Raw genomic sequence first — 16,281 nt, 5'->3', positions numbered from 1 at the left:
CTGGGCCATTGTGACACTCAGAATGCAAAGGAGACCAGAAAGCAGGTTCCACCATCTCCTCGTGGAGATGGTAGCGAGCTGAGCCGGAGAAGAAGACTTGCATGGCAAGTCGCTAGGTTTCACGTTATCTGCTGCCTTTGTAACTTAGAAGACCATCATGGACGTGGACATAGACCCTGAACAACTCTTTACTGAAAAAATGCCAAAAAATTATGCCCAGCCTGACGTCTTGAATCACACATTTGACCTTCTCTCGAACCTTCACAAGTTGCTCCCAAATCACTTGGTGGAAGTGCTTCATTCCTACAGAAGCGAAGAGGACAAAAACAAATGTATGTAGGGAAAGGGCGGACGAGAGTGCTTATATGTATATTTGCATGGTGATGTGAACCCTCTTCTTCTAGATGTGGGTACTAACTTCTTGACATTACAGGTGCCCTCAGTTCATGAGACCCTTGCCACATTACGGCTTGAGAAGCCTATGTTCTCAAAGTGGCCTGTGGGCTTTGCCCATGAGTTGAGATCATTTTTTCTCTCTTTACATCATCTTTCATGAGCCAAGATAAGATGCCATTCATCTCTAGGCAAAGCACACCCGTAGAAAGATGGAAATCCATACAGCCACGTACAGATGTACTCAAGTTACAAATTAAGATGAGGGTTTGATTTTGAGATTGGTGGAGAGAGGTTTCAAGGTGTGGCTCATATTACACAACGACTTTAAACTGTTGGGGCAAAATTGGTCGCTTGTATTCAAGTGAATCTCTACTTCCTAATCCAGGGTGTTGTGGATGAATCCATATATCCAGTTTACATTACATATTATATAAAGAGCACACAGATTTATTTTAAAGCAGTTTGAATAAAATAGCTGCGTGGACAGGCAATCCACAGGATGAGCTGCAGGTATCCAGAAAATGGATAAATAAATCAAGGAGTATTAGGCCACCACATAGGCTCAATTAGAAGCTACCAGACATGATAGGAAATGAGTGCTCACTGAGCAGCATGCTGGCTCAGGCACCTTAGAGTCGACCTGAGGGCTTTATTAAATTTCAAGTGTATGTTAGCTTAAGTAAACTGAACTTGGCAGAGAGAAGCAGAAGGTCATTTTCTTCTTTCTAGAAGCTCTCCCTTTCTCCCCACTTTTTTTTATTAGTTCTTTGAGAATTCCATACAGTGTATTATTTTGATCATATTAACACCCCCCAGCTCCTTCCAGACCCATTCTGCCCCTGCCTCAGCTTTTTCTTTTGATCCATTCGATTTTGTTGCTTACTTTAGGTGAAATTACAGGTAAATTTCTTAGCTTGGGGGAGGGTCAGACTGGTAATGAAATACCAATTCTGATACAAGCACTCTAAATTCATTCACAGCACGTTAAAGTTACTTCTGCTTCCCTCTGCTCTGGTGTACTGAGACTTCGAAGCCAAGGGAAGGCGTGGTGGTATGCTGAGCTTTTCTTTTTCTGTGTCACCTTTGCCTTCAGTGGCTTCTGTACTATTGACAAGAGTGTGGGAGCAGGGAAAGGAAGGGGAGAGACTGAAAAGCCTCTTTCCTGGCAGTAAAACACCAGGTCATGACCCCAACACCCCTATTCTCTGGCAGAGGAACTTAGCAAGCCTTTCTCTCCAGCACCACATGGGATCCTTGCTGGAGGCCTCTCCTCTTCTCACTCTCTGCCCAATATTTCCCTTTCCCTACCCATCTAGGTAGGCCAGGTTTTGTACCTACATTCCACTCTCAGGGATAGTTCATAAACAACAGAAACTTGTTTCTTCCATTCTGGAGTTCTGGAAGGAATAAGGTCAAAGCAGACCCAGTGTCTTTTGAGGGCTTTCTGACTCACGGACAACAATCCCTTTCATTTCTTTCTTGCCCCATGAGGAGAGAGGCAAAGGCTCTCAGGTCTGTTTATGAGGGCACTGATCCTGAGTGGTCTTCCCTCATGACCACCTCATCTTCGAAACGCTCTACCTCCAACTCCCACCTTCTTGGATGGAGGTAGTAAATATTTTAAAATGAGTTCTTTTTTTTTAAAGATTTATTTATTTTTACTTTCTGTGTATGAGCGTTTTGCCTTTGTGTATGTAAGTACATGGTGTGTGTGTGTGCGTGATACCTGCAGAGATTGGAAGAGGGCAGTCAGTCCCTAGGTACTTGTTTTAGTCAGGGTTTCTATTCCTGCACAAACATCATGACCAAGAAGCAAGTTGGGGAGGAAAGGGTTTATTTGGTTTACACTTCCATGCTGCTGTTCATCACCAAAGGAAGTCAGGACTGGAACTCAGACAGGTCAGGGAGCAGGAGCTGATACAGAGGCCATGGAGGGATGTTCTTTACTGGCTTGCCTCCCCTGGCTTGCTCAGCCTGCTTTCTTATAGAACCCAAGACTACCAGCCCAGGGATGGTCCCACCCACAAGGGGCCTTTCCCCCTTGATCACTAATTGAGAAAATGCCTTACAGTTGGATCTCATGGAGGCATTTCCTCAACTGAAGCTCCTTTCTTTGTGATAACTCAGCTGTGTCAAGTTGACACAAAAATAGCCAGTACAGTACTGGAGTTGTGAACTGCCTTGTGGGGGATGGGAATTCAACCAGGGTCCTCCCTAAGAGCAGCAAATGTTCTTAACCACTGAACCATCATTCTGACACCAAGATAGGAATTTGGAAAGAAATGCATATACAAATGATAGCATCACCATTCTCCAGCTTTTGTACAGAACTCTTCCATCCTATTTCAAGTGAGATTTCCTTAACCTGTACCAAATACCTCTTGAGATTCTACTCAGTGTGGCTCAAAACCGTTAGTTTCCAAGGCATTAATTAACATTGTGGAAAATCCCAACTCTTGCTCCCTATACCTCCAGATGTATGTGTGTGTGTGTACATTATATAAATTTGTGTTATATACAATATAAAAGTATGTATACATATATGTGTATACTTAATACAAGTGGCTTCCAACATTGCCCTATTTGTTTTATGGCTAGAGGGCAGCTGTGGTACCAGCCAGTGACCACTGCATGCTTCCCAGTGTTAAGAGGTGAATTGTGTCCCTCTCAAAACATACACTGTAGTCTTAACTCTAGCAACCCATATGGTAGCCACATTTGGGAATACTATCTCCAAGGGAATGAGTATAATTTATTATGTTCAGGCGAGCATCTTGTGAGAAGATACAGAAGGAAGGGTGGCTATGGGACAAGAGAGGCAGGGATGGAAAGTGATGCCAGGGAGTCCCAAGGATTTCTGTGACCATCTGGAAAAATGTCAGGAACTAGGATAAGGCAAAGAAAGATGCCCCCGACAGGGGCTCCAGGGGGAGCATGGGCCTATTGATCCCCTCCAGCCATGAGATAAATTTGTTGTTTTAGTCCATCCATCTGCGATCTATTTGAGGTACTATTACAACAGTGTTAGAAAATTAATAAAGCAGGTGTTAAAAAAAGACACATGGCCTAACTCAGCTGGTTAGTGTCTTTGTTTGTTTTTATCTGTTTGTTTGTTTGCTTGCTTGCTTGTTTTACAAGATCTCTTAAAGTCCGGGTTCTGGAAAGAAAAATAACATAGTGTGTGGAACCACAATGAATCTGTACCTAAGAAAACCCTCAGTGCCTCAGGGAATGTTTTAGTTAAACATATAAACCATGTACATATAGGCATTTTATGTGCAGAGGGAACCCTGGTGTCCACTAGACCAAAACATAAAATGTCACAAATCAGCCATCTCTCACTTTGACAATATACCTGGCAGACACAACTAAAAGAAAGACGCGCTTGGTTTAGAGGGTCACTGAGTATTATGACTGTGGAGACAAGTGACACAGCTCACCAGGGAAGCAGAAAGCACAACAGAAAGTTGACAGGAATAATGTGTCCCGCAAAGACCTGCCCATGATGACCTACTTCCTCCAGCCTGAGTCCACTCCCCAGTGTACTCAAAATAGTACCACCATCTGAAGTCAAGCATTCAGACCATCCACCTATGGAGTACTTTATATCTTCAGACTATGCCACAGATGCCACAGAAAAATCCAGAACTTCTTACATATGCTTGTCCTTCACATTAGCAATTCCCCCTTCCATTTATCTACACACACACACACACACACACACACACACACACACACACACCCCTACCTTGTACAGAGTGTGGCAAAGGATTGTTTATAGTGGTGAGGAACTCAACAGCCAAAAGTCATTCAGTGGCATAAAGAGTAAATGATTAGATCAGCCTGGTGGACTCCTGTTATAAAGATGGTTGGTCAGCTGGCTTTTTATCGGAGATACCTAACAAATACCTGAGATAAAGCAACTTCAAGGTTCACAGCTTCAAGAGATTTCACTTCATAGTTGGCTCCATTGTGTTTGGACCTGTATTGAGGAAGAACTTCATGGTGAGAAGCTTTCCTTTTTTAACTATTTATTTATTTTAATATATTTGTGCTCTGTCTGTATGTACACTTGCATGCCAGAAGAGGGTATTAGATCCCTTTATAGATGGTCCTGAGCCACCATGTAGTTGCTGGGAATTGAACTCAGGACCTCTGGAAGAGCAGCCAGTCTTCTTAATTACTTGAGCCGTCTCATCAGTACTGAGAATCTTAAATAGAGCAAAACTGGTGACTGGGAAACAAAGATAGAAGTAAGAAGGGTCCAGAATCCTACTATCCACTTCAAGAGCACGCCCTCACTGACCTAACTCACTTTCCCTGTGCCCATCCCATGAGCTTCACTTCCAAACAGCACCACAGGCTGGGAAACCAAGTCTTTAGTATATGGATTTTTGGAGAACATTTAAGATTCGATTCATAAAATGGCTTGACATTCAAATACCTAGAAGACACAGTGTATTAATGGACATGTTGCAAAAGGAGGCATATAGTATGATTCATTCTATGTTTGTGTTTATATGCAAAGACAACTATGCATTTGAATATACAAATATATGTGTGACTGCCTAAAAAAATACAGGCAAAAGGCATCACCCAACAGAGGACAGGATGAGGGACTGTAGACGTTTCAGAATGGTTTAACTTGATTCCAATGGGACTCTTCTCATGTATTATTTCCGCTATGCAAACACAACATTAAAACTGAAGATGCAGTACGTGATTGAGGTCGGAGAAGCAGGTTTGAATTTTGGAGAGATTCTGCTTACACGGTGCTTCCTCTTCTCACCACAGATGGGGATTAACGATAACACTAGTACCATAGTGCTCCTGGGTAGCAGTTAGATGCCTTGTTTTAGAAGTGTCCGACTGGAGTAACTGTCCTATAGTGGAAATCCCATTTAATGAGACGCATGAAGGTCAGGGAGTGTCGGTAAAGGGTTTGCTGCCCAAGCAGAAGGCCCTGAGTTTGGATCCTCATCACTCAGACTGAAAACAAAAACAAAACAAAACTGAGCGTAGTGGTGTCAGTGCCCAATCCATGAAGCTCCCAGGCAATCCATTCTAGCAGAATCAATGCAGTGACTCCTGCATTGGCTCAGGTCTGATGAGGATGGTTTGGCGCACCACAGAGACTGTGTGCATAGGAACAAGTGAGTGAGTACATCTCAAACCACAGCAGAGAATGAGAGGAGAAGACCAGGGCTCTACTGTCTTCTTCAAGGACATGTTTCAATGACCCAAGTATCTCCCCTAGACCCTATTCCTTAAAGAATAGGTCCTCCCAAGAGCATCTCCATAGAGACCAACTCTCTATACACTGGCACTTAGGGCATACTCATTCAAACCGTTGTAGTATGCAAGAAAAAGAATTTTATAAACAATTCACTTGAGGCAAAAGACTACCACCATCCCCACCAACAAAACAGGTGCAAGTCAGTACCTGAGCTCAATGAACTCAACTGAGTATAAAGCTCAATTTTGACATCAGTGTCCTTTTCAGTTAATATCTAGGACATCTGACTTCCTGATTCTGCCCCCTACTTTTCCTGAGAAGACAGGGAAGCACTTCTATGGCAGGAACCAGTTAGACCATGCTAGTCCAAATTAGCCAATTCTGAGGGAGAAAAGAAAATCACTCCACTCCCAAATGTATAAATCCTGCCCCTCTGAGCAGATTCTGGTATCCCTTCTCCTTAGAGAGGAATATAGCTCTTTGTTCTCTCTCTCTCTCTCTCTCTCTCTCTCTCTCTCTCTCTCTCTCTCTCTCATTCTTCCCTTTCCCTCTCTCCCTCCTCTCTATCACTCTATCACCACCTCCCTCAGTGTGTGTTGTGTGTAGGGGTGGAGTCAGGTCACGGGAGGGCTGCTCCTGGTTAGTGAGATAAGTAAATGACCACCAAGGGCAGTAGTTAGAGACAGTTTCATCATGGTTCACAGTTCAGTTATTGAGCCAATTTTGGGATAGGTGTGAGACCCTTGGGGTGGACCTATTCATTGTCATATGCCATTTAGTTAAATTAGCAAGCAATGGTCCTTTTGAGAAGATTCTTGGTGTTTTAGGGTCTCCCTTCATTTCCATGCTATAGGAAGAACCATCAGTTGTTTATTCTGAAATGATGGGCATCTGAGCTAATTTAGAACTATTGAATCTACACTGAACCTCTGTGTGGCCATTCCAGCATTAAGTGGATGACCTATGTCCTACCTTTTCATACACCCAGATGGGTTGTAGAGCTACTTGCTTTTTGTAAATGGGTTGTGGAGCTGCTTGCTTTTTGTTCTTAAATTGTTATCAATTGATGAAGAGTTAAGAAATCTGTATGATCATATACTTCAGGTAACCTATGTCACAAATAAATACTGTGTAGTTCAACTTGCTGGCTTTTCCTTCCTTTTGCTCCCTTTTCTTTCCTTCTTCCCTCCCCCTCAGCTTTGTTTGCAATTCTCAGTCACTTCTTCTTCTTTTTTTTTTAATATTTTTTATTACGTATTTTCCTCAATTACATTTATAATGCTATCCCAAAAGTCCCCCATACCCTCCCCCCAACTCCCCTACCCACCCATTCCCACTTTTTGACCCTGGCGTTCCCCTGTACTGGGGCATATAAAGCTTGCATGTCCAATAGGCCTCTCTTTCCAGTGATGGCCAACTAGGCCATCTTTTGATACATATGCAGCTAGAGTCAAGAGCTCTGGGGTACTGGTTAGTTCATATTGTTGTTGCACCTACAGGGTTGCAGATCTCTTTAGCTCCTTGGATACTTTCTCTAGCTCCTCCATTGGGGGCCCTGTGATCCATCCAATAGCTGATTGTGAGCATCCACCTCAGTCACTTCTTGAGGCAAGAATGTCTCATTGTAGAAAAGGTATTGTTCCATTCAGGTACTAATTTCATGACTTGCAGCAGAAAAGAAATTTTGTTAGGGGCCAGTTGGCTCAATGAGACACAGTCAATGAGTGTGACATGAATGTAGAATGCAATGAACAGGTCTGAATTAAGATTAAAAGCAAGATTAAGCTGGCCTTGGTAAGAGTGAGTTTGGGAATGCAGAGTCCTGCCTTTGCCGGGTGTCATCTGCCAAATGTCTTTCTTTCTTCTGTCTGTATTTCAGTGTATCAATCCCACAGCCCAGAGAATGGGCTACTAGCCCCTCCTTGGTGTTTGGAGTATCTTCTCAAATCTTGAAGTGACGTTATAGATCCCCCTCTTACATCGAGTAAGAGCCTACAAGGCAGCCTCCCAGTGAGCCTGGACATTGCTCATGCTTTACTTGTCTGAGTCCAGTCTGACAGGGCAACCCCTGCCCTGCAAGAGCCAAACAAAGCGGGTTTACTACTCACAAACAGGCAGGAAGGGACAACAGAAGCCATGATACCTTGGTAGCTGGTTCCCCAGGCCAGAGAAACTTCTCAGGGTCACTGAGGTATTGACTGTGTGTGTCCTTTTGGCTCCATGGCTGAGTGACTCCGGAAAGAAGCCTATCCTGGTTTTCACACCCTGGGGTCATCTGAGTCATGGAGCTAGGACATTGAACAACATCATGCTTCCAACTAACTGAAAGATTGGCAGAGAACCTGAGTTGTCTAGCTAGCTCTCCTTTATCTTGACACCTTTTGAGCACTCCATTGTTTCCTTGAGAACAAGTGAGAAGAGGAGAGAATCTGAGCTGGTCCAAGATCACCTGGAGAAATAACCAGCAGCAGGTACCTCTCACAGAGCTGTTGGCTGGCTGGCCGGAGAGGGTCGCCATTCTGTTTCTGATGGCAGGGTGTAAACTGCTGGAATCACCTCATCCTCTCAAGGCGGTCCCACCCTCCGTTCTGGCATTCTGACTGCTACTCACCACTCAGAGAATTCCAGCAGTAGGAGACACAGGTTGTAATCCCAAGTCTCAATTATTGGGTCTCCAAATGCCGAATACTTCTTAGGCAAAATAGGAAGATGGTGTTCCAAATTAGGAGCAAGATGCATAATAATAATAATAATAATAATAATAATAATAATAATAATAATAATAAACAGCTGTATTATAACTTACTATTAGTTTACAAACTATACATAAGGAACCAACAACATTTACATGCTAGTGGTCTTAGCATACTTAATTCAGGCACTTATAGTCAACGCATCTCTTAGACTAAGATATAAGTAATATTGCTGGGATAAAGGGATGGCAGAGCTAAGAAGGAATTACTAAATTGCAAAAATACAGATGGAGGGTGTGTCCAACACACAGGAAGCCCTGAGTTCGTTCCATCCTCAGCAAGATGTGTGTGTGTTCCATGTACACACACAAACACATTTCAGAACCGTGTTATGCAGGGGTGGGAATAAACACTGAATTCTGTTAATACTTATTCTGCCACCAGGTGAGAAGCCTGAGTTCTCTGGTCTAGAAAAGATCTTAGCAAGACATCAGTTACCAAAAGAGATCAGTCTCTCCCCAAAGCCAAGCCTTATGCCCTCATGGAGAAGAAGGATAATCAACAATATCAGTGGAAACTGGAAGAAATGTCACCTGTGGCAGAAAAGCACCTACGAGCCGCCCATGGGCACCATCGTTGCCAGGTAGGCTTTTGAATATTTGTTCTATGCTCATGTTTACAGAACACAGAATGGTCACAAGCAGAAACTCCTCATCTCCTTCACAAAAAGATTTAATGTGGTCTTTGCAAAACATGGAGGACATGGAACAGGCTTTCCCTTACAAAAGAGCACACTACCTCTTCTTTCACACCTGCCAAGTTACTGAAGAAACTCAGTGCAAGGGAACTCCTGGAAGTAGGTAGTGTGTTACCCTACCTACTGTCTTTTGCTCCAGTGAGCAGAGATCTGCAGGACTGGAGGACAATTGTTGGAGAGGGAGCCATTCTTATCGATGTTACCATTACCATGACCATAGAGTCTTGGCTTTATCCACAGTCTGCCAGATTTTAACACTGGGAAAGGAAGAGCCACTGCAATGGTGGAACAAGATAGATTTAAGTGTTCTCAGGCCTGCATGGAAGCAGGTGGAAGCTAGAGACTTGCTGAGAGCTCTTGTAGTAAACACAAGTGAGGAATAGCTGGCCTCAGGCTAGGAAAGAAAGGAGATGGTGTACTTCAAGTCTTAAGCATTGGTTACTCAGCAAAAATGTACCTTATTTGGTACATTTCTCTGCTCAAGCCAAACAGATGCCGTGTTTCTGCTTGCTGCTTTTATATCACTGACTATACTATCCAAGATGATACCTGTGCTTTGCACACCGTGGACATTCAAAAGACTGTTAGCGGGTTGCCAGAAGAAAAGCAGACTCCTCTCTGATCTTAAGATGAGAGCATACAGGCTAGCTCATGAATTTGCCTATTCTAGAAGCGTCCTCTAGTTAACAAATGTACTTGTCTACTTGTCCCCTCATGTCTCTGACTGGATTTAAAAATCTATAGATAGTGAGATTGTGTCTCCTAGTAACATCAAAAGCTATATCCATAAAGTCTCACCAATGTGACTGCCCAAATGTGAGCTGAACACGGGTGATACGAATGGTCATGCCAAAGTAGACAGAGAAAAGCATACAAGCCGTCACCCCTATACAAAGAAGCAAACCCCACAAATGATCAAAACAGTCTTCACTTTTACAGAGAGTAGATGCATGCTGGTCGAAGGAAATATGTGAAGATGGGTGTCCATGCTTGGATGTTGATATTTAAGCTATATTTTCATAGGCCATAGTACGTTATTAAGTAAACATGTCATGCCATGTGAAAACATCATAGCCTAAAGCAACCTTTTATGATGCTGATATTTGATTTAAAAGAGATCCCTCTGAACATGGTTACATAATCTTAATTTGAATATATTAAAATAATTTTTACCCTTGAAAGTCTCAGAATCACTTCACTGTCCTGACAATGCCATGGTTCTAATGACCACTTTGTTTTCTTTAGCAATGGATTTTTGACATGATTATTTGATTAATTACATCATTTATCTCTTGTTTTTACTCCCTCCAAACCCTTCTACATACCCCCTCTACACTCTCCTTTAAGTTTCCAGCCTCTTTTTTTCACTAATGGTTAATGCATAAATATATGTTCCTAAATGTAACCTAGTCCGTCGGTACAGTGTTATTTATATGTATGCTTTCAGGACTGGCAATTTTACTTTGGACAAACAATTCTCCCACCCCCAGCTTTCCTCACTTGTCTATGTTTGTTGTTGCAGAGTACTTGAGACTAAATAACTTGAAAAGAAAATATCTCCATTTAGGCTCATGGTTCTAGGTGATAGAAAGTCCAAGACAGCCAGCATAATGTAGAGTCTAGATGATAGAAAGTCCTTCCCTCTGGTGAGGGCATGGCACTGCTTTAAAACATGGCATTAGTTGGGAGGGCAAGTAGACACATGTGGAAGAGAAAGAGAAAGAAAATAGGATATGCTTTCTTTGTAACAACCTCCTATTTGTGTGTGTGTGTGTGTGTGTCTGTGTGTGAGTGTATGACCATGTGTGTGTGTGTGTGTGTGTGTGTGTGTGTGTGCGTAGACCAGAGGCCAATGTCAGATGTCTTCCTCAATCACTCTCCAGCTTATTTTTGAGATAGAATTCACTAAGTTAGCTAGACTGACTGGCAAGTGAGCCCAGGAACCAACCTGTCTCCATCTCTCCGCACTGTGATTATAGATGTTGCCATAGACAGCTTTTATGTGGGTGCTGGGGATTGAATTTGGGTCTCTCCATTCTTGCTCAGCAAATACTTTATTCATGGAGACATCTTCACAACCTGTAATAAACTAATTTTGTACTATTAGGATGAGAGTTAACATACTCCTGTCAGATGGGCATTAATCCCACTTACGAATGGTCTCACCCATATGGCATGGAGAATCAAAGTTCTATCTTACGACTGTAGGTAACACAGTTAAGTCATAACACACAGTGACGGTAGTCATAGGATCAAACCCTACATCTAACAAGAATTCTTCCACTTTGCTATGTAAATAAAACAGCGGTTCCCAAAGCCATACCATGCTGAAAAACAGATTTTCCCAGCATCTAGAGTCACAGATGGTGGTATATTACCTCTGTTGGAGAACTTGGCAGGATGCCAGACCCCACTTTTTATAATATTGTAAATCCTTTCTGGAAACTGCAGGTAAATTATAATTACTTGGAAACTGCATTTATTGGCTCAATATGTTATATTCATGGGCTCTGGGGTTCAGTTTTCTTTTTCTTTTTAAAGGGCAACAAAGGAGTCTCAAATAGACAATGGCTGAATGATCCACATGGGAACTTTAGAATTTTAGATTCTAAAATATTTTTCATTAAAACAACACAGTAGTAACTGAGATTGGGGCCTGGTAGTAGGTAGTAGGATTGATTCTACTCCCCTTCTGTTGTCGACAGTTTGAGTCAAGCTTTTCATGGCACCAGCCCCAGAGAAGCAACGGGTGCTCCATCCATCTGAAGTAAAAACTTCCGGTTTCTTAGGAAAGTCAGTTATGTCAAAGGATGTTTTGCTGGGGAACACAGGTGAAAGAATGTTTTGCTAAGCAAACATGCTGCATGATGTTAAAAGGAATATAAATATGACCCCACAGACAGTAGGAGTTCAAGCATTGATTCATTTTGTTCTGCCTTGCTATTGGTCGATGATGGTATGAGCATGTATTTGTTTGCCTTATACTACATTGTTAAGCTTTGCTTGTGGTGATGTTATAAAGAGAAAACTCACCAAAGAACTCTTCCAGAGATTCCTGTGGCTTCTTGCTGCTTCGGAGGACTCAGGGCAGTTGGTGAGCTTTGCAGTTTCTTCTGGATTGAACTGCCCTTGTTGGTTCATGTGTGGTGTCTTCTGAGTGGACTGGTCTGTAGCTGCTGATTCATGAGTGGTAATTGCTGAATAAACTGGAATGCTGCTGCTGATTTATATTGGTGTTTTGCTAGAGGACTGGTGTGATGGTTTGTATATGCTTGGCCCAGGGAGTAGGACTATTAGATGGTATGGCCTTGTTGGAGTAGGTGTGGCCTTGTTGGAGTAGGTGTGTCACTGTGGGTGTGGGCTTTAAGACCCTCATCCTAGCTGCCTGGAAGTCAGCATTCTGCTAGTAGCCTTCAGATGAAGATGTAGAACTCTCAGCTCCTCCTGCACCATGTCTGCTTGGATGCTGCCATGTTCCTGCTTTGATGATAGTGGACTGAACCTCTGAATGTGTAAGCTAGCTCCAATTAAATGTTGGCCTTATAAGAGTATCCTTGGTCATGGTGTCTGTTCACAACAGTAAAACCCTAACTAATCAACTGGATGATTGATATCCTGATAACGACGATTGGAGTTGCCCCCAAAGAACTATTTCTAAACAGGTCCACTTTGGCCTTGTCCTAAACTTTTCCTTTCAACTACCTTTGGTGAGTGATGAGCTAGAGGAGAGGTTTAATGCTTATAAAAGTAGGTTGAGAAAAATGCCTACATCCATCTCTACCATACACATATACGTTTACCATGCTGTACTGTAAGAACGTGCTTGTTTGCTACTCCAGCCTAAGCTCCCACCTGGTTGGTGAGTAGGCATTCAAGACAATGTTTATGTTGCTTACTGCAGATGGATTTAAGACAAACCAAAAAAAAAAAAAAATCTAAGTGATGACCTGCAGCCCGGTTACATGACCATTAAGTATACAGGTCAGCTTGGCACAGTATATAGTACCAATGGTTTGTTTTAACGTGTGTCTGTCTAGGTGTTGTTATAAAAGTATTACGCAGATGAGATTTGCATTCAAATAAGTGGTCACTGAGTAGAGGTTTTCCATAGTGTGGTAGGTTTATCATTCAGTCCGTTTAAAATAATAATAGAAAAGACTAAGATCCCATAAAGGGGTGAAATTCTAGCCTCAGGGTAGCCTTTGGTTTCCAGACTGCAAGGTGAACTCCCATTGGATTTTCCAGCTTGCTTGACAAATGTGCAACTTGTCAGCCCCAATAATCTCCTAAACTAGTCCCATATATGTATATGAATGAGTATTCTGTTCTCACTTATGGTCATTTGCTGTTAAACTCTAGAGATACATTCTGAAAAATGCACTGGGTCACAAGCAATCAATCTCGTTATTGTGCAAACACTGCAGTTAAACAAGCCTAGAATGTTTGCCAATCTCTGGATGTGGCCTCTTGATGCAATCAAAGAAGTAGTGACAAATGAATTGAAGTCAGCATACAAGTGCCTCCTACACACTCATGTTTATCACAGAATGGTTCATAGTGGCCAGCTGTCCATCAGCGGATGGATGTGTGAAAAGTGTGTTGAATGTATAAAGTGGATTTCTACTCAATCATAAAGATTGAAATTATGTTGTTTGAGGGAAAGTGGATGGAACTGGAGATCATCATGTTAAGCAAAACAAGCCAGGTACAAAGACACATGATTTTCATATTGTTCTATTTCTGTGATAAAATATTCCAGCCATAAACAACTTGGGGAGGGAAGGCTTTATTTGGCTTATACTTCCAGGATATTATCAATCATCAAGGAAGGGCAGGGCAGGAATTCAAGGCAGAAATCTGGAGACCAAGTTATAGAGAAATGCTGCTTGCTGTCTTGCTCTCCTGTTTGCTCCCTCTCAGGCTCCTGTTTAGCTACCATTCTTATACAGAACAGGACTGTCTGCCTCAGGAATGATGCTTCTCACAGTAACCTGTACCCTCCTACATCAATTAATAAGGCAACAACCCACAGACATGCCAATCTAAACAAGGCGATTGAGGTTCTCTCTTCCAGGAGACTCTAGATTGTGTCAAGTTGACAATAAAACTAGCCAGCATGCATGTTTTCTTTTATATGGGAAATTGTCCAGGAGGAGACACACAAGTGAAAGGGGGACTATAATGGATATAAAAGACTCTAGGATGGGGAAGAAGAAGGGGAAATAAAAGAGGTGAACATTGTCAGGAGTGGTGTTGCACATCTTTAGTCACAGTACTTGGGAGACAGAGACATGTGAGTCTCTGTGAGTTTAAGGTCAGCTTGGTCTACATAGCAAGTTCCAGGGAAGTCAGCGTTACATAGTTAGCGACTGTCATTAAAAAAAAAAAAAAAAAAAAAAAAAAAAAAAAAAAAAAAAAAAAAAAAACAGACAAAAAAAGGTGAACATGATGAAGGTGATCATATGCTCATATGAAAATACTACAAGTAGATCATATGTAAGCACCTGTCCTAGTTAGGTTTCTACTACTTTGAAGAGACACTGTCTTAGTCAGGATTTCTATTACTTCAAAAAACATCATGACCAAGAAGCAAGTTGGGGAGGAAAGGGATTATTCAGCTTACACTTCCACATTGATGTTCATCACCAAAGGAAGTCAGGACTGGAACTCACATAGGGCAGGAAGCAGGGGCTGATGCAGAGGCCATGGAGGGATGTTACTTACTGACTTGCTCCCCTGGATTGCTCAGCTTGCTTTCTTATAAAACCCTGGACTACCAGCTCAGAGAAGGCACCACCCACAATTGGCTGAATCCCCTCCCCCCCCCCAATCACTAGCTGAGAACATGCCTTATAGCTGAGTCTCATGGAGGCATTTCCTCAACTGAGGCTCCTTTCTCTGTGATAACTCCAGCCAGTGTCAAGTTGACACACAAAACCGGCCATTACAGACACTATGACAAGGCAACTCATTTAAAGGCAAATATTTCATTGGGGCTACCTTACAGATTTAGAGCTTTAAGCCATTATCTTCATAGCAGGAATCCTGGCAGCTTTAGGGCAGATGTGGTGCTGGAGGAGACAAGAGTTCTACAGCTTGATCCAAAGGCAGCCAGGAACAGACTGGCTCTTCTGTCCTGGGTGGAGCTTTAAACATAAGACCTCAAGGGCCACTTCCACAGTGACACATCTCCTTCAACAAGGCCACACCTATTCTAATGAGGACACACTTGATTATACATAGGCATTGGATAGTAAATAGATTCTCTCTATAAATTCACTTGAAGATATAGTTTTGCCTTGCTACATGCGCAACTAAAACTAATTCAGGCTAGACCAGCCTGTCCATTCTATGTAACTAAATACATTGGAAGTACATTTGAAAAGAAACTAAGTTAGATTGATGTTAAGGGAGGAGAAACCTATTCCATTGTTTAGAGAGAAGTGAATATGTAGCCTAAAGCAGGTAGAGGTCCACGGTTGCTGGATGCATTTTTCAGAGAGGGTGTGCGTGTGCAGTGTTTGTGAAAAAGGAGTGGGTCTTCCAGGTGCATCATTAGAAGAAGGGGGTTGGGTTGGAGAGATGACTCAGTGGCTAAGAGCTGGAAATGCTCTTGCTGAGGACTCCGCTTTAGTTCCCAGCACACACATGTTACAATCATCTATAATTTCAGTTCCAGGGAATCCAATACCCTCTTTAAACATCTCAATCATACACATGGGAAAACCACTCATACATATAAAATAAAATAAGTATATCTTTAAAAAGAAGAAGAGGAGGAGGAAGAGGAGCTGCCGTCTATAACCAGTTTAGGCAGAGTCCCAGACTATTAAACTATCCCTTTTGCTTGCCTGTGCACAGTCACACTAACCCTGCTGGAACCTCAAAAGACTACTCGAGTTGTCACCTCAGGAGTGGGGCCCAGATCCTGCTGCTTTTAGAATGTTCTCTTGGTGAAGCCAGGAATGATAGCCATTGAACCCCTTCTAAGTTAGGAAGTAAGACACCAAAGCCATCTTGTTGTGATGTGTAGGGTTTGCCATTCTCAACATTTCAAGAACAATCACATAGTATTAGGCAGTTGCCAGCTGTTGGACTGCTGAGAAAGCAGGTCCTGGAAAAAAATTGCTTGTCTGCTCTCAAAGTCTCTGATGATAGTAAAAGGATCCTGCAAGAGGGAGAAATAATCCAGGAAAGAA

General features: G+C 42.4%; 1 protein-coding gene across 1 annotated transcript in view; it reads left to right on the top strand.

Annotated features, from left to right (window-relative positions):
• Positions 1 to 59: 59 nt before the first annotated feature.
• The window catches only part of LOC110307921 (testis expressed protein 56), a 29,962-nt gene continuing 13,740 nt past the window's right edge, over positions 60 to 16,281 (top strand). The window contains exons 1-2 of the mRNA XM_021180199.2: positions 60 to 332; positions 8,770 to 8,968. Of these exons, the coding sequence (XP_021035858.1) occupies positions 158 to 332; positions 8,770 to 8,968 (374 nt within the window). The 5' untranslated portion in view covers positions 60 to 157. The remainder of the gene's footprint in view (positions 333 to 8,769; positions 8,969 to 16,281) is intronic.

The sequence above is a fragment of the Mus caroli genome, unplaced genomic scaffold (assembly GCF_978045245.1).
Source record: "Mus caroli unplaced genomic scaffold, Mus_caroli_1 scaffold_15, whole genome shotgun sequence".
In the NCBI taxonomy this organism is placed as follows: domain Eukaryota; kingdom Metazoa; phylum Chordata; class Mammalia; order Rodentia; family Muridae; genus Mus; species Mus caroli.
Note: the sequence above shows the minus strand (reverse complement) of the source record. Positions and strands in the feature narration are given on the sequence as shown.